The sequence below is a fragment of the Mauremys reevesii genome, linkage group 4 (genome assembly GCF_016161935.1).
Source record: "Mauremys reevesii isolate NIE-2019 linkage group 4, ASM1616193v1, whole genome shotgun sequence".
Taxonomy (NCBI): Eukaryota; Metazoa; Chordata; order Testudines; family Geoemydidae; genus Mauremys; species Mauremys reevesii.
This window is the reverse complement of record NC_052626.1, coordinates 127,480,553-127,498,809: the sequence shown is the minus strand read 5'-3', so window position 1 is coordinate 127,498,809 and position 18,257 is coordinate 127,480,553. Positions and strand designations below refer to the sequence as shown.

At 44.8% G+C, this 18,257-nt stretch overlaps 2 protein-coding genes across 7 annotated transcripts in view; one reads left to right on the top strand and one right to left on the bottom strand.

Annotated features, from left to right (window-relative positions):
• Positions 1 to 11,865, bottom strand: part of SLC26A8 (solute carrier family 26 member 8) — a 30,673-nt gene extending 18,808 nt beyond the window's left edge. For 2 of the 4 annotated variants that reach the window (XM_039534687.1, XM_039534688.1), the window contains exons 1-8: positions 10,579 to 11,865; positions 9,621 to 9,628; positions 6,022 to 6,161; positions 4,746 to 4,862; positions 3,242 to 3,417; positions 1,993 to 2,157; positions 1,359 to 1,508; positions 62 to 144 (exon numbers count right to left, since the gene is read on the bottom strand). In XM_039534687.1, coding sequence (XP_039390621.1) covers positions 62 to 144; positions 1,359 to 1,508; positions 1,993 to 2,157; positions 3,242 to 3,417; positions 4,746 to 4,862; positions 6,022 to 6,161; positions 9,621 to 9,628; positions 10,579 to 11,043 — 1,304 coding nt within the window. In that variant the 5' untranslated portion in view covers positions 11,044 to 11,865. Of the gene's footprint in view, positions 1 to 61; positions 145 to 1,358; positions 1,509 to 1,992; positions 2,158 to 3,241; positions 3,418 to 4,745; positions 4,863 to 6,021; positions 6,162 to 9,380; positions 9,629 to 10,501; positions 10,541 to 10,578 lie in introns of those variants that run through there. The other 2 variants (XM_039534689.1, XM_039534690.1) reach the window with 2 other exon arrangements.
• Positions 11,866 to 11,995: 130 nt separating this feature from the next.
• MAPK14 (mitogen-activated protein kinase 14) overlaps positions 11,996 to 18,257 on the top strand; it is a 59,081-nt gene continuing 52,819 nt past the window's right edge. The window contains exon 1 of one of the 3 annotated variants that reach the window (XM_039534693.1): positions 11,996 to 12,700. In XM_039534693.1, coding sequence (XP_039390627.1) covers positions 12,585 to 12,700 — 116 coding nt within the window. In that variant the 5' untranslated portion in view covers positions 11,996 to 12,584. The remainder of the gene's footprint in view (positions 12,701 to 18,257) is intronic. The other 2 variants (XM_039534692.1, XM_039534691.1) reach the window with 2 other exon arrangements.

Sequence of the window (18,257 nt, the reverse complement as noted above, 5' to 3'; positions counted from 1 at the left end):
AGGTCATATCTCCCTCTCTCTAAAAAGAGTACATTTTCATTCATAACTAGAAATTACCAACCTGTGTGGAACCATTTTGGCCACAAGCATACTGGACTCAGCATGCAGATGCACATGGTTAGCAATAATGGTGATTGTAATAATCTGGGAAAGAAAACAGGAAAATTATATTATAGATAGTAAATTCTTGGGGGCAGGGACTGTCTTTTCATACATGTTATACAATACTTCCTTAAGAAATATCCAATAAGAAAAGGAGTTTCTAGTTTGTGATAATGGAAGAGGAGGAGAAAGCTAAAGAGTTGCTCACAAAATTCTATCATAACTTAACTATGGAATGTTTGAAATTCCACAGCAGCTACCTACAGATTCTTTCTGCAAGTGGAAATATATGAGAACCTTGAAATAACCTGTATAATGTTCTTTTCAATAAAATAGATTACTACTGGCACTTCTGAGCTTCTTGCAGGTGACCATGATTGTGATGTGGCAGTATGGGAGGCATCCTATATAAGGAGATATTACAATCAACTTTATTATTGACTTGACAATTTTTGAACACTGAAGAGTTAAAGTTTTCTTTTTCCAGTTGTTAAATTAATAATAAAGCAGGATGGAAACCAGTTTACAATCTCCGATCCTGGATTCCGACATGGCCATTGTCACAAATGGGCCCTATTCTACAAAGTGCTGAGTGGCCTCAACTTCCACTAACATCAGTCAGAGTTGGACTCTAAGTACCTTATTCCTGGGGAAAAGTAACTCTGACCTGCTGAACTTTCAGACTTCTGGCTGAGCAAAATGGCCAGAGTTTTCCTTTCAGCCTTTTCTGAACTCATTTTTACATTTAATATTTTTGATCATTTAAAAAAAAGACTCAGGAAAAGAAAAAAAGAGAAAGAGAAAAAGTAAACTAAAGATGACAACAACAAAATCTGAATCCACTGCTGAGTCTGAACATCCCCCACATCTGAGAAAGTTCAGAGTCAGACCCGGATTTAGAAACCCCAATGAGTGTTTTGCCCACAATAAACAAAGATAAGAAGTTCCAGCTCTGATCCAGAGGATAGACATGGTGTTTTGGTTTGCGCCCATCTCTGAATAATACTTCGCATTTATATAGCACTTTACAGACATTAGTTACTCCTCACAGCATCCTCAGGAGGCAGGGATGCAGAGATTTAGTAATCATTCAAAGCCACTCTCCAAATCAGTGGCAGAGCAGACAATGGGACTCGGGAGTTCCTGGTTCACAGCCCTGTGCTCTAACCACCAGACCAAGTTGCCTCTCACATAGTGAGACTTTGCTGGTTTCTGTTAATTTTAGTTATCATAGTGGACATATGGAGAAGACTTACCAGGAGAAGTTCCATAGGGAATGCAACAGGACTGTGCTTATAAGTTATCTTGATACAATTGCTGATCCTCAGCATGACCAGGCCAACCAAAAATAGCAATATACTGGTGGCATTAGCCTTTGGGAGAGCCATGCAATAATGAAACAGGTTCTGAAAGGGAAACATCACAGAGAGGATGAGAAAGGGGTATTACAGCTTTTTATATGAGCTGGCATTTCACACTCTCTAAAAGGATGACAAAGGATGCCCTTGTATTTCAACTGGTAGGCCCTTCTGTAACAAAAGCATCTTTAATGGGAAGAGGGAGACAGCTACTAAGAACACAGCAAGATTTTAAAAATATGTTTTCTATAGAGAGCAATACAGAAAACAGCAGCACAAATATGGCGTTGTACTTCTCATTGTATTTTCTAAAGTGAGTAGAGAACAATATACTCTCTCCAGTCCCTCTCTCCTCCTAACATCCAGAAAATCTGCATACACTGTATAGTACACCCATCAAGGAAGCAGCTACGGTTAAGACTTGCCTAATTTCTCCCCTAGCAATGTGCTTATACTGAAATTATCTTAATTTCTGAAGCTGTTCATCTCCTTCCCCTCCAAGGGGCAGGCACCAAGTGTCTGGTTTACTCACGTAGAAAATGGCCAGGGGGCCCATATGGAACTTGATCACAATCCCGAAGATGAAGGAGAACTGGGATACGATGACATGCAGCGCCGCTGCAGTGAGGTAAGCGTCAATGAGGGTCTTTGGCAGATAGGTTGTGACAAACCCCAAGCAGAAGCAGCCTAAAAGCAACTGAAAGGAAGGCAAGAGAGGAATGAGAAGTAGTGGCACAAAGGGAACTGAGCCTGACACTAACTGATCAGCTACTTTGGAACCTAATCATTAACTCTCCAACCCCCTCCTTATCCTTTAAAAACCAAAGGCCTGATTCTCCATTGCTTTACACCAAGTGAACTCATTTGTACCTGTTGCATGCACTTTGCACAATGAGTGTAAAACACTACCAGAGCAGCCTGACAGCATTTTTCATCCGCTTTGTACAGGTATAAATGATTACATAAAGGTGCAAGCGGTGGAGAATCAGCCTGCCAAATACAAAACATTTAACTCTAACTATACAGTATCACACAAGCAGATTCTCTGGCCTCCACTTTTGATCTGAATGATTAGGAATAATTCTAAGAAAAAAACAATGTTAAAGAAAAATTAAGAGTCAGTATAGAAATCAGAACATGTAAGGGTAAATCCTTACAAGAACATTGTAGTTAAGAAAAAAAACTATTAGAAAAAAGTAGGAAGTTCAGATTTAAGGTTAAAACTTACAAGAAACCCAAACACTTGAAAGCATGGAAATCCACAGATAAATTACCAAAACTACCAAGCATCACTGGCAAGAGACAAGAGCAGACAAGTAGGGAGAGGCAGAGCAAAAAAGAGTCTTAAAAAAGGTGGAGTCAAAAGCTGAAATTGATTCAAAGACATTCAATTGGTGTGTGCGCACAGGTGTTTTGGAGGGAATGAACAGAACAGGCAATCATTGAGTGATCCATCCCCTGTTGTCCACTCTCAGCTTCCAGCAGTTCTTGCTGTGTGAACAGAAAAAAACGCTGATTCAGGCAATATTATGGAGGAAGATGTACCAGGATTTGGAAATGAATTGAATGTGTGGGTTAAGGGGTAGAGGCACCTTGACATATCTTGGTCGGAAATCATAAGAAGAAAAAGAACTAGAGCCCTATGTTCAGTGCACTGCAAAAAAATATATATTCAAATGTGTGCTGAGAAAGTTTAACCTCTTGGTAGTTCTAGTTCCCTGATTTGTACAATGTCCATCAAGGCCACATCCATAGGGAGCTAAAAGGAATGCAACTTCTACCTGGATGATCCCAGTCAGAAATGTTGTTGATGCAGTAAGTGTCAAGGCTTCCATGTAACTCTTCATATAATTTGCATCTGAGAAATTGGCAAAGGTTCCATTCGCAGTCAATACAGGGCTGAAATTCAGAGTCTTCAGAACATCTGCCACCATTGCATTCAGAATGCTGAATGAACCTGTGACCAACAGAAGCAGAGAACAGAGAAGAAGGTTGCATTATTCCCTACAACCACAAGTCCATCTTTCACCCCCACCCATGCACTAGAAGGTCTATTTTCTCTGTGTGTGTGTGTGTGTGTGTACATTCACACACATTTAATAGCTATAAGAAAATCATGTCTCAGATGTATAAAATCAAGTCTCAAACACTGATTCTCACTCAGCATCCTCCCGAGTATATGAAATTCCTGATACACCTCTACCCTGATATAACATGAATTCGGATATAACGTGGTAAAGCAGCGCTCTGGGTGGGACGGGGCTGCACGCTGCAGCAGATCAAAGCAAGTTCAATATAATGCGGTTTCACCTATAATGCGGTAAGATTTTTTTGGCTCCCGAGGACAGCATTATATAGGGGTAGAGGTGTATATCATCCAAAAGCTGACTACATTTACAACCTCACAGACATGAACTATCAAGTCGTTCAGATGCATGACCAAAGATTATTTCAATGCAAACTCTAAACAAGCTTTTACCCCACTTTCAAATAGACTGAAGAGTGAATGTGAAAGAAGTTAGCTGAAGAAGGAAGTACAGCTCTGGCTCTAAGACTAGAGGGCACCCTATGCCCACTTATTGTGATACAGTGGACAACCTTTTCACGGGAAAGGAAGGGAAAACAAAGAAGGAGGTCTAGGATCAGAACCATCACCAAAAAATAATTCCCAGGGCTCTGTTGACAGATTTTGTCTCCAGTCCATTTGTTTGTTGATCTCTTTGTACAAATCTCTCTCTGTCTCATGTGTTTGTGTGCTGTGTGAATATATAATTAGGAAGAGTGCAGAACCATTAAGGATGCGATAATGGCAAGCAGCTGTGTGACCCCGCGAGCAGACCAGAAGCCAAATTGTGACTCTCAGTCTGGTTCCCCACTTGCTCTTGGGGATGGTGGGGGAGAGATGGAAGGAAGAGTATTCTGTGCAAGCCCTGCTGTGTCTGGTGCTGATTACTCTTCCATGGAATTCTGGCTCTCTCCTCTGTGCTGGTATCTGTGATGTGGATAGCCCGTGCAAGGAAGTAAGTGGACACCTTTCTCCCTTGTGCGGGTATACAAGGTAGTCCACAATTGAGTCCTAAAGTGATTTGCTCAGGATCACACAACAAGTCAGAACGAAGCAGATGACTGGGAGTCAGGATGCTCACTCCAAGACCATGCTATGAAGTAAGATTAAATAGATGAGACAAAGATAGATATAGGCAATTCCCACACCCTCTAATGACAACTCTGCACATGACCCCATAAATCCTGGGGACCCAATTCACAGAGCAGAGTAAAACTTACCAATGGAGATATGGCGCGAAGTCCCAAATATGACATATGTTAATGAGCAGCAGAATGCAGAATAGAAGCCATTGACAATTGGTAGTGGTAACCTCGTTAACAAAACTCCTGACAGTCCTGGAGGAGAAACATACATTTTTAAAAGCAAAGTGTACCTGGAAAGATTTTATCTTCTACTTTCATTGTCACAAAGAATACTAAGAAAATACTGAATCTTAGAAGGTATACGTGTGTATGCATATTTGTTTGAGAGCACGTGTGCATCTCTGTGTATATCAAATATTGTGCATGAGAGTATATGCTGAGCACAAGTACAAATATATGTATGCAGATGTGTACAGGCCTATACATAGCAGGCTATAAATTCAGTTAAGGAAATTTGATGGCAACTTGAAGCCCATTGTATATTCCCCAATAAAAACTATGTTAAAGACTGGGGGTAAAGACTAAGAGTATTTATCAGTAATTTAGGGTAAAATACATTACAGGGATGTTATAATTATTCCAGAATCAAGCATTATAAATCCTGGCAATTCAGAGTTCACATTAAACTTTAAAAAAAAATACATATTAAGGAATGGAAACAAACAGTCAGGGCATCCAAACAATCTTAATTCTGCCCTGTAGTAAAACCATGCAATAACCATATGATTTTTATTAAGGCATTTTAGTGTTTGTGATCCCAAATTAGATTAAAGTAAGTTTTAGAAACAAATTAGTTTTTTTCCCCTCTCACAGCATCCGTTGTTTAAGAAATTTTATCTCAGCTCATTAATTGTAAATTCTCAGAAAATGTATTCTGTAATCAAAGAGTAAATGCTGTAACTTTGGGGAGAATACATTGTATTCTTCATTCATAGCAAAGTGGTTGAATCCCTACTTTAAGCAAATAAACAAACAAACAAGTAAACTCAAACTTAACTATGGAACAATGAGCAGTGCTTCCACACTAGGGTAAGCATAGGCAAATGTACACAAGCATACACGTGAGCTGAAAAACTACTTTAAAATTCATCCCCCAAAACTAATCCTGCAAGCACGCACATACACATGCAAACCCACATCAATGTGTGCATATATGCAAGATGCATACCTGAAAAAAACCATGCACTTGCATGTACACAAAAGCATGCATATACAAACTCTATCCACTCTAGGACCCTACATGACTGGAGAATAAATTTCTGATCAGCCTAGGGAGAATGGAGGAAAAATGAGGTATGAATAAAAATAGGATGGAATGGGAAGACATGCAAGAATATTTTGCTTTGCCTACCTTGCGGAATCTGGACCATCCCCACACTTAGGCCTGCATGTATGTCACTCAGGAACCACTCTCTGACTCGATATGCACACAACCAGTTCAGGATAGGAAACATCTTGAGTATGATCTTCCTGAATCTTGCCCAGGAGAATCTGAAAGGAACCAGACAAGTTCTGTGTACACTGTTGTTCAGTATTTCCATCTCTGTATCGCCTTACCAGGCCTTTGTCCTTTTTATGCCCAAAATGCATAGAGCTATGATTAACCCCTCTCAGGCCCTGTGGACGTATACTATGAATACAATGTAGTGATCCCTATGTCTGGTTCCCTTGCATTCCATTAAAATCAACAGCAAGCATTTTATGTGTCACTCATTTTATGTGTCACTCACATTACTCTTTGAATTAAGATCCCCAACTCTGGACATACTGATTTCTTATTTTTGGTACCACAGATGATAAGCGGAAGACAGTGCTTTGATTCCTGCTATTCTGATGAAAGTGGAAAATTGAAAATGATAAAATCTTTGTAAACGAGGTGAAAAAGACTTATAAGTCCCCTAGTCCATCTACCACAGGGAACAGTCAAATTAGTTTCCTGTACTATATTCTGTACTATGGGGATGTCAAACTAATGGCCTGCAGTCAGGATTAAGAACATAAGAATGGCCATACCGGGTCAGACTAATGGTCCATCTAACCCAATATCCTGTCTTCCAATAGCAGCCAGTGTCAGATGCTTCAGAGGGAGAAACAGAATACGGCAATTTATTGAGTAATCCATCCTGTCATTCAATCCCAGCTTTCAGCAGGCAGAGGTTTAGGGACACCAAGAATATGGAGTTGGATCCCTGACAAACTTGGCTAACAGATATTGATGGACCTACCCTCCATGAACTTATCTAATTATTTTTTGAACCCAGTTATACTTTTGGCCTTTGCAGCATCCCCTGGTGACGAGTTCCACAGGTTGACTGTGCACTGGGTCACATGATGCATTTATATGGCCCACATGTCTTTATCAAAGTTTCTAATAACTAAGCTTTCAGTTTTAAAAAAAAAGCAAGTTTCTAGTCATCATGGCTGCAATGATAATGCTCCAAAACGAACCAAGTGTAACCGATGCAGCATCTGCCCGAGTCTGCAGACAGCCTGATACAATTACTTTCAGGAGCAAACTTCCATCTTCCCTATTAATTTGATTGGACTGTCAACTTTAAAGCCCAGTTATGACATTCTGATGTCAACATTAACTATTTAATCACTGATCATATTAGTGGATGGAATAGGGGCATGGGGAGTGAGTGAAGTTCAATGGTTTGGCAGCTAGGAAAGAAACACAGAGAAGGGACAGAGGAGACTCACAAAGATAGGGAAGTGGGCCAGAAACCGTGAAAGGAGGATGAGGAAGCAAGAGAATGAAAAGGCAGAAACAACAGGCCTATAGGGGGGCAGATTTTCTCAATGAATGATGAATGCAATAAAGCACTGAACAAATAATGTTGAGCTACTACATAAAGACCATATTCTCCTCTTGCTCTCTGTGCAAATCTCCTACTGACATCAGTGGGTAATAGACAGACCTCAATGTAAACTCCAGCTCACAGACCATAACTAAACAGAATTTGACCCTCTCCTCCAAATAACTTAGATACCTTTGCTTTAGTACTTTGTCTGATCGCTATCTTTTATTTTATATCTCATATGATGGAGCTTCCTACCATGGCTACTTAATGGAGAGCTCCGTGAACGATGTTTTTCTTTCTGATTATTCCTAAAGGTAAAGGAGAAGCTAGAAAAGGAGGCCAGGGATAAAATTGCACTCTCATTTACATCAACACAAATCTAAAGTGTTTCCATTCACCTCAGTGAAATTACTCCAGATTTACAACAGTGTAACTGAAAGCTGAATTTGACCCACAGACTTAGCTTTGAACCTCAAGTCATATGAGGGTCACAAAACAGCAGGTGAAGCTTCAGCAGTCACTTCAGTTCTAGTGGGCAGCTGAAACAGAACGCTGAGAAGTGATAATTCAGTGATGTTTCAGGAGACTCAGTATCTACTTCTTTATAAGAACAGTGTTAATAGTGCACCTATTAAGTGACTACTCAAGAATAAGGAACTCACCTAGTCCACTCATAGTGCTCTTTGTAGGCTAATCCACAGAACAATAACTGATATTATTTCAAAAGGAAGCCCCTGTCCTGATCTCCATATGGGAGAAAGGAAGGGTGCCAACGAAGAAAACCTACCACATGCAACCCCCTGATGAACCCAAATAAATCCCAGTGACTGACAGAATAAAGCCTGAGACAACATGGAGATGAACATAACCCAGGGGACAGTTCAGTCTGAGTGACAGAGTGATACAACAAAACTAAAGGGAATGTGACAAATAAGTGTCCAAACTTTGACTGGTTAATTTTTCCTTGGTGGAAGAACACGACATCCTCTGATGTTGCTGAAAGAGGCTCCTTTGTGGTCAGCACCTGCAGCATCTCAGCATAGAAGGGTATTTTGAGACTTTGGGTATACACCCCAATCCCCAGAGTACTCTGGCAGGGCAAGTCCCTACTGGGAAGAACAGGCTGGGTTTACATTGACTAATACTGCATTTGCACACTCACTTCACCCATCCTAGGAGGGAACCTTAGAGCACAGCAGCAAGTAAGGCAGAATGAGGTAGAGCTATTTCTACCATACTCTTAGGAAACCTAGTCTCTTTCTACTCTAGGCGGGAACTGAAAGTGGTACTTGGGAGAATTTAAACAAAAATAGCAAACACAAATGCCAGGAAACCCAGATGTAAGCTTGTGTCTGCCAGCTAGGGTGGAAGGAAGCACTGGAGGGGACTGAAACAATCAGCAGAATCCCTCCTCACTATATGCATAGCTGCCTCACATTACCACAGCTGTGAAACAAACAGAGACTTTTGTGGTCTGTAGGCAGCAACTCTCCCAGTGCTGTGATAAGCTTGACTCACATGCAGGGCTGGCCTTAGAGGTGAGTGATGCCCTGTGCACCAACATTTGGGGGCACTAAATCTTTGCATTGAGAGGTCCCAAATCCCTGATTTTGTGTGTGGTTTTTTCTCTCAACAGTTTTGCTTGATGGCTTTTGTTTTGCGCAGTTGTCTGGAAGGCACCAAAAACATTTTCCATCTTTGGTGGCAAAACACACACAGATGGCCCTGCTTACCTGCTCCAGGCGCGGGACTCTACAGTTTGGCGCTTTGATTCAGTTTGTGTCAGTCACCTCTTTATTGTAGTAGAGTTGGGGGCAGCAGGAGGGTCAGTAGCTGTTTTTACATTGGTACCTGAATTGGCTCCTCAGCTTCTTCATACCTGCCAAATTCCTGGTACATTACTCACCTGCACTGGACCCTTCCTTGGATTCTGAAGTCCCTGTTCCTTGGAGAGGAAGTGTTTCTTTCATAGTTTTTCTGGAACTGCTCTTCAGTGTATATGCCTCTCTTGATTCTGTACTTCCCTAGCTGCCTGGGAGCGCTGATACTCTCAGCATCTGGCTCCATGCGGTCACACCAATAGTGGACAGTCAAAAACGTGGGAACAGGAAAGGCAAGAGGGTGAAACCAAAGCCGTTGTCCTTACCCGTGACACTGAAGGGAGGAAGGTGGTACCGGAACTGTAGTGTCTCATTGAAAGAGAATGTTTAACTGACTAAAACAGGGGATAAATCCATCCCTGGTGTAACCCCATCCAAGCCCAGGTCAGGTGTTGAAACAGTGGGGGTGCTGAGAGCCATTGAACCAAACCAGTGGTCCCCAACCTTTTTGTCTGGCAGGTGCCAGACAAAGGACCGTGGTGGCAGGCGAGCATCCGCCGAAATGCCGCTGAATTGCTGCGGCATTTTGGCGGTGACGCCTCTCGATGACGTCGCTAGTCGGCGGCAAGCGGCGTCATCGAGAGGCGTCGCCGCTGAAATGCCACAGAAATTCGGTGGCGATGCCTCTCGATGACGCCACTTGTCAGCTGCAAGCGGCGTCATCGAGAGGTGTTGCCGCCAAAATGCCGCAGAAATACAGCGGCTGCTCGACCACTGGCCAGGATGCGGGCTCATTTAGATGGCGCCCGCAGGCACCGTGTTGGGGACCCCTGAACCAAACTGTAATCTGTGGATATGATGGAAAAAAACACTTCAAGACAGGGGGTGCAGTAGCAGCACCTGTGCTCCCAAGCCCCTGGGGTGGAGGCTGAGGTCCTCTGTCCACGTGCAGTAGTGCCACAATGGCAGTGTTAGCACCCCCTCCCCTGCAGCACCCTCAAGGGTCACTTCACTGGGGTCACCCCGGGGAAGAATAGGACCCTTGTTCCCAGATCCCTGTGGCTGGGGCAGCTCTTCAGAGGGGCTGGGGCCGAACGCCCTCGGCTCCCTGCCCGCCCCCCGCACTCTGCTGGGCTCCCTCTCGGCCTCCCCATCACTTCTCTCGACTCGCCCACGCCCCCTCCCCCTCCCCAGTGCCACCACCCACCGCCGGGCCCGGCCCCGCCCCGGGCGGGGACACACCCCTCCCTTGCCGGGAACAGGGGGAGGGCAGCGCCCGCTCACCGGCAGCAACCTGAGCCGCCGCGGCCTCGAGACTCGCGGGGGCGGCCGGGCCTCGCCAACTGCCAACCCCGGGGTGGGGCGCGAGCTGCACGGGACACTGCCACAACTCACCCGCGGGGGCCTGAGCCCGCCTCCAATCCCAGGGGGTCCCCGGGTCTGAGCCCCTCCGTTCCCGCCTCCAACCCCATGGGGTGACCGGATCTGATCCTCTCCCCTCCCTTCTCCAACCCCATGGGGGCTGTCTCTGTGAATACTGCACAGATACTGAAGAAAAGTGCATATGCAGCTCATAAAACTTCGCATCCGCTGCACGGTACACAGTGAAGCAAAAAGATCAGGCACCGTGACAGCCCGTCTTTTAATAGCTTCTTCTAGCGCAGTTCTTTGGTTTTTGTTGCATCCACCTACTTTTTCAAACCCAATTTTACGTAATTGGAAAATAACCAGCGCTTCATGCAATTGCATGCGTATGCCACTCAGAAACAGTTTAGTGACTCATGTCTGTCTTGAATAATAGCGCCTATAAAACTCGCCACCTCGAGACAGATGGCATGGTCCAGTGGTTAAAGGGAGGACCCCCTGAATTCAAATGCTGACCGTCACTTATTTGGTCTGTGACCTTGTATCAAGTCACTTCACTTCATTTATTTGGTGCTGACACTAAGCTTGAGCTCCATTTCACAGGGCATTTCACTACATGCTTCATTTTGAAGCAAATGCCTCAATCCCATTTCCTATTCCCTAAGAATTTCCTATTCTCAAACACGTGCTCGGAGTTAAGCACGTCCACAGCTGCTTGCTTTGATGTTGATCCTTGGCGCTGTACACCGCCCAGCCACAAAAAGGCGGTTCCGCCAGTCCAGAAGACAGGGTCATACTGAAGCGAGAGCAAGCTGGGGACTCCAGCTGGAGATGATTTAGCAGCTTTCCTCCACCCCATTATTCCCTGGGCTCCTGCGTACAGGCGGCCCAGGGGCAGCGGGCTAGGACTGAGTTTGCAGAAGTCACACTAGGGAAGTGAAATTAATCCCGGGGTACCAGAACCACAGGGGCAGCTTCCCTCTGATGTATGAGAGCAAAATAGCCCCGACGAGCAGGCCCGTGCCCTGCCTCTCCCCCAGCCTGGCCCAGGTCCCCTGATGCTCCCAGCAACAGCTCGGCGCCCTGTAGCCCTGCTCCAGGCAGCCGGGCCCAGCTCCCGCTTCCTCCGCGCCAGGCTCGCCGCCCACGCCCGCAAGCGCCACACTCCGCTCGGCTTCCCCGCGCCCTGATAGCTCCACCTCCCGCCCCACGCCCAGCCAGGTCCCAGGCCGCCCGCGCGCCGCTCCGGCCCCTCGCCGCGGCTCGCTCTCGCGAGAGAGGAGGGCGGTCGGCGCTGGTTCCATATTGGGTCATCTCCGCTCTTTGCGCCTCAGCTCTCGCGAGGCGCGCGGGGAGGGGGTGCGATCGATTGGTCTGGGTTCCGGGAGGAGGCGGACTCGCCTGGGCAGTGCCACTGGGCAAGGGAGGGGGAGGTCACTCCGGAGTCGCCTTCGCCGCCTGCCTTGTTCTGCCTGTGAGAGGAGTCTCCCTCCCGCCTGCAGCAACATCTGGTTCCTTTTAGGACCCCCCCCTCCTCTCACACACGCGTTGTCCCGCCCCTTGGGGTGACAGTGCGGAGCACCCAGGGGGCGCGTGAGGAGAATCCTAACAGCCAGCGCGGGACAGCCCCCGCACCCCACTCTTTTTCTGCGGGGGGAGGGGGGCGCTGCACGAGACACCCCTGGCCCTTTCCCCTCTGGGGGCAGCAGCGCGCGACAGGGGGTGCGCGGAGGCTGTCAACGGTCACTGGCCCGGGCGGTGGTGAGGAGGGGTCGGAGGCGGCGCGAGGCCCCCCTGAGGGGAGGGGGGGTGCAGACCTGCCCCTCTCTCTGCAGGGGGGGGGCGGGGGAGGAAGAGCCACTGCTGGGGCCGTTAGCAGAGTCCCCCCTCCCGCCTGGCCGGGCGGGGCGGGCTCCGGAGCCGAGATGTCTCAGGAGCGGCCCAAGTTCTACCGGCAGGAGCTGAACAAGACGGTCTGGGAGGTGCCCGAGCGCTACCAGAACCTGTCCCCGGTGGGCTCCGGGGCCTACGGCTCCGTCTGGTGAGTCCGGGTGGGGGTGCTCAGGACGGACCGTGTGGGAGGCGGGGGCTGCTTGGATCGGAATCTGCCTGTCCTAGCTGCACCCCTTGCGGGAACTCAGGCACCCCGGCGCCGGCTCTGCTCTCGGGGGTGGAGGGGAGATGGGGAATCTGCCCCGGCTTCTCACCCACTTCTAGGTACCGTCGGTGTTGCACGTGCAGGGCGGCGACTGAGTTGAAGGGAGGCGGCGGGGGTTCCCTGGCTTCCGGGGGGGGGTCATCCCCCTTCTCCTGCCCCCAATATGGTTGAATCGGACTTGCCCACGGGTGACTTTTATCCCTAGATTAGTGGAGAAACTGCTGCAGAACCAGCGTCTCCCTGGTGGGATGCACCAGATTGCACCACATGGCAGGTGGAGGTCAAGTCAATTTCAGAGGAGAAGATAGTCTTGTCCCACTCTTCCTCCAGGGTATTAATGCACACACTTTCCTCCCCATCCCCCCTTTAGTTACTGAGTGGTGGGGCGTGCCAAGTCTGTGCAGTCTGCTTTGCAGAACAGGTGCCTGGTAGCTCTTGTTCCAGTTTCATCTGGGAGCTGCAGAGCAGGTTGCATTTTGGGTGATTTTAGAAAGAGGTTTGTTGGTACTGGGACAGTGATATGGTGGGAAAGGTTATGAGGCTATCTCTTCTGCCTTGCCCTATTTGCCAGGCTTCCAGGAGTGCTCTTACAGATACCATACCACTGGCAATGGGAGGTTAACATAGGGAAATTCATAGTCTTTCCTGGGTGAGAATATTAGGCATAGATGCCTATGGTAGCAACATCTTGCTGTCAGATCTGTGAAAGCGTGGACAAAACTGGCAGGAAAAAAACATTCTGGTCTTTAATCTTTACTTAAACTAATTCAGATAAGATGTGTATCTGCAGAGCTTGACTTGCTTGTAGTTACAGCATCATGATTAAAAAGGTTGTACTCCCTTGTTACATGAAGTATTTTTGCTCATTTTGTGATGCAACAGTGCTTATTATTGTTGGTCTTCAAAATATAGACTAGGAAATGAGTTTCTCTACTTGACTATCCTCAATGTTGCAGTCAAATCACAGCAATGCATGAAAGCTTTCTTAGGTGGCTTTGCCCTTTTTTAAAAGAGAGAATATGTAAAATATTAATGTCTTATGAACACGTATAGTGTTTAAAGCTTTTCTGCACCCAATATGTCAGAACGTAATGAAGATTTTGTAATAGTGTTTCCACACAGTGGTCTCCTCCAATGTGTGAAGTGATCATGCGTTAATGAAGTTTTATGCAATATGTTCATTTATATCCACAGTGTAGGACTTGCAGTAAACAATACTAATGAAAAAAAGTAATAGCCATGTATATACTGTAGCTTTTTAAAAATCCAAACTGTCAGCTGTTTGTTTTTTTAACAAAGGATGATTATATTATACTAAATTGTTTGCAAAGTTCCATTTAAATAACATCTATTAGAACTGTTATGTACTAAAGTATATGAGCATTTGTCCTTTATCCTTTGTATAAAGGTTAAACAAGTTCTAATAGTATGAATATTTGGTATGACAACTGAATGCATTCCCCCCAGATTTTTACTGTAGAAAGGCTGAGCTTAACTGAAGTAGTAAAGATAAGTGCTTGACCTTGCTAGTTGATAAATATCTCCTGAGATGCTGAGTGTTCTGACTGCCCATTACAATCAATGGGAGTTGAGGGTGCTCAGTGCCTTGCGGCAGGGTCAACCCTAAAAATAAAATGAGCAAGGTCTCCTCCTACCCCCCAACTCCTATTGTGCTTACCAAAATGCTTGCATTACTTCCAAATATTTCTTTCCACTACCCATATAACATAAGGATTTGCATCATGAACTTCCTGTTTCACTGTGTCAAAACCTTTAAAGATTGTGCAATTGCATTAGTAGCAGAGGAGGTTGTATTTTCTGTTGGAAGCAGCTTCGGACATGTAGCTAATAGTTGCTGATTATCATAGTTTATTATATTCACACAAGGACTTGCTCTGGTCTGGCATATCTTTTCTTTCCTGATCCTAATGTAAAGTTACTATGTTGAATGAGGCATCAAATTAATTTTCATTGTACCAGATTGCGACTGCAAACACAGGATTATGATTTTAGTGTGATTAACACCCTCAAGCCAGAAAACTCCCCAGGCAGTGATGCAGATAAAATGTGCTAGTGTGCATCACTACTTGCACACCAAGGTGAGGGGGTTAAACAGGATGAATATCTAGGCTGTTAGGGAGAAGACTCTTACTCAAACATAAACAACAGAACTAACAAGACATGTAGATTAGTGTTTCCCAAATTATGGTATGCAGTAGTTGGGAGAGAAGGCACAGGCAGACCTCTCAGTTTGTTCGTAAGTCTCATCTTTGATTTAAAAAGAAGAGAAGGAAGATGTATACATTAAAATATGAAGATGCAAGGTGGGCAGCTCAGTTTTCAAAAGTCTGGGAAACACTAGTGTAGTCAGTGAAGTTGCCTACACTGACTTATGAAACCATTGCAGTAACACCTAGTGTGTGAAATGCTTATGCTGCTTGCTCTTGCAACAGTTTAGCATCTGCATGCAACATAGCTGTTTTTGTTTGAATTCTTATTGTGCATTCACATGAAGTGCACTCTACAATCATGTTGGCATCAATGCATTCTGGGATTCCTGAAGCACCTATTTCAGAATGCCTCCACATGGTTGTTAGGTACAGGAGATTTTGATTAATTTCCAAATGCAAGATACTACATTGTAGAATGGAATTGGGACAAGTGACTGAATTGATGCTGATGCAACTCTTTTAGCTTCCTGACCATATTGGGGAAAAATGCGGTCACCAATGATGGGGTCAGCTAGATCCAAACTAAAGACTGTCCCAGATGTTTCAGCAACTTTATGCAATGGGTACTTATATCTACACACAACAGATGGTCAACACATTTTATAAGTGTTGCACAGGCATTACAAGTTCAAGGTGTTCCAAGCAATGTGTTTTTACAACAGCTTTTTTGCCTGATGTATACAAGGCCTCAGTCCATAAATGCTCTAGATCAGTGGTTCTCAAAGCCGGTCTGCCGCTTGTTCAAGGAAAGCCCCTGGCGGGCTGGGCTGGGCCGGGCCGGTTTATTTACCTGCCGAGTGTACAGGTTCGGCTGATCGTGGCTCCCACTGGCCGCAGTTCGCCGCTCCAGGCCAATGGGGGCTGCAGGAAGCGACGTGGGCTGAGGGAATTGCTGGCCACCCTTCCTGCAGCCCCCATTGGCCTGGAGCTGTGAACTGTGGCCAGTGGGAGCTGCGATTGGCAGAACCTGCGGATGCGTCAGGTAAACAAACTGGCCTGGCCCGCCAAGGGCTTTCCCTGAACAAGTGGCGGACCAGCTTTGATAACCACTGCTCTAGATTGCCTCTTTAAGGCCCTACATAGTTACAGGAGGAATGTTGTAAGTTATGTAGCTCTTCAAAAAGAGGTATTCTTTATAAAGAATAGTAAACTCAGTACTGTGTATTTTTACAGTCTATCAGCTGAGAGTCAAAAATCAAAGGAGCAGACCCAGACTCTGAGTTTCTTGCATGTTATGCCACACAGCTAATTCCCTTTGGCTTTAAGAGGAAAAAAAAAAGACTGCAAATTTAAGGAAGTTTAAATGTTAAATTTTTAAGGAGAAATTAAGTAAAAACCTCATGTCTCTTCAAATAGTTTGCAAAATCATTGCTACTTTAAAGTGTTTTTGGAATAGCATCTATCTTCACCCTCACCAATCCATCACCAAAGTATCTGAGCACCTTCTAAATTTAAAAAAAATTAAATAATAAAATCAAAATAATTCTTTTCGCCTTTCCAACCTGTAGGAGAAATAACTTGATTGGTTTATAGGGTGCATGTTACATTGTGAAAGACTAGCCAAAAGAAATGAGTTTATGGGAGGGATTTGTAAGAAAGAAAGGTTGCTTAATTCACTGGGGGAGAAGGGTGTTCCAGGTATGGGGTGTGACATGAAAGGAGCCGTGGAGTTCACTGGGAGGAGCCTGAAACAATTTAGTAAGGCAGGTAGCATTATCAGAACATGCAAACGGGTGTAGCAGGAGACAAGTCATACATATGGAGAGGTGCTGGCAGTGCCTTGAAAGTGAGGTCAAGGAGTTTGAACTTGTTATAGAACCCGAATTTTAAGAAGTGGAGGTATATTGTGAGTCATTTTCCATCCTGAACTACGTATTGTACAGGAACGTAATACTCATGGATATCTGGTATTGTAGCTTTTTGCAAACTGGTGCTGACTTAATATGATCAAACACAGGACAGGAAGAGTTGCTGAAATAAATGCCCTTTTTATAGCTGTGTGCTTGATGTGTGTCAATTGGCATGTATATAGGGACTGAACTTGTAAATGACTGGCTTTAGTAACATGTAAACAGGACTCTCAAGCATTTTGAAGGCCATAGATTTCCTGCTTACACAATGGGGTTGGTGGTCTCTAAAACAATCTTCAGGGCAAAAAAGAGGATACTAATAAAAGGACTGGATGAGTAGAGTAGCATGTTTGCTTACATAGCAGCTAGTGATAAGCAGAACAGCATTAGTGGTAACCAGATTTGTAAGAGACTGATAATCAGTTATCCAGTTTCTAAACAAACTCTACTTGAAGAGTAGTTTTGCCAGTTCTTTAGTTTCAGACCACTGAAAAAAACATAATTTGTCTCAACATAGTAGTTCTCTGGATTTGTTCTGTAGTCATTCTTAGAGGGTTAGCTTTGTTTAAGTGACATACAATCACAACTCAAAGTGGTGTGTGTTTTGGTAAGTTAGGAGGTAATGAGGCAATTTCTTGAATTGCATCCATAATAGAGCCTAACTGGCTGTGAAACTTGGAAGCTGTCAGTTATGACAGAGGCATGTAAATCCTAAACTCATGTTTATCATTCTTAAAAATGGGATTTATAACTTCTGCTTGTCATGAGCGTCTCTTCCTCAACAGTCTTTTTCAGCTGAAATATAATGGATAGATTTAATGCAACTGTTTTAAGGTTGTAATAAATGCTGATTTAGGTAGTGTTTAAAAACACTTTCCATTGTGATGGCTGTTATGTAGCTCTGTGTTCTTATTTGTAAAAGCATTAGGTAGTCACCTACACCAGCCAAAAATTACTCAGCATGCTCAAAAATCTTTAGAGAAGCTCAGTTTCTAGGCCTCAGATATGACCTAATTTAAAACTGTTATAATTTGGGGGTAGAGAGTATCTCTGGAGTACAGACATCTAATGTTAATTGTTTTTATGCTGTGTGAAAAGTTATTGTACTGGATACATTGACACTTCCCTTGGGATTCCTTGCTTCCTCTTCTGGCTCTGCAGCAGGGATGACGAAAGTTGTACATTGTAGCCAGCCTTGTGTTTAATATTAAAGTACAGCCTGTTGAGATATCACGATTCAAGTGGATACAGTCTGTTTGTTTATGTTAATTTGGTGCTGCCCTGGGAGTCATGACAAGTTGAAGTTGTAGCTCCCTTGCTTTGCAGTAGCTTTTTACAAACATTGTTCCCAGAGAGCTT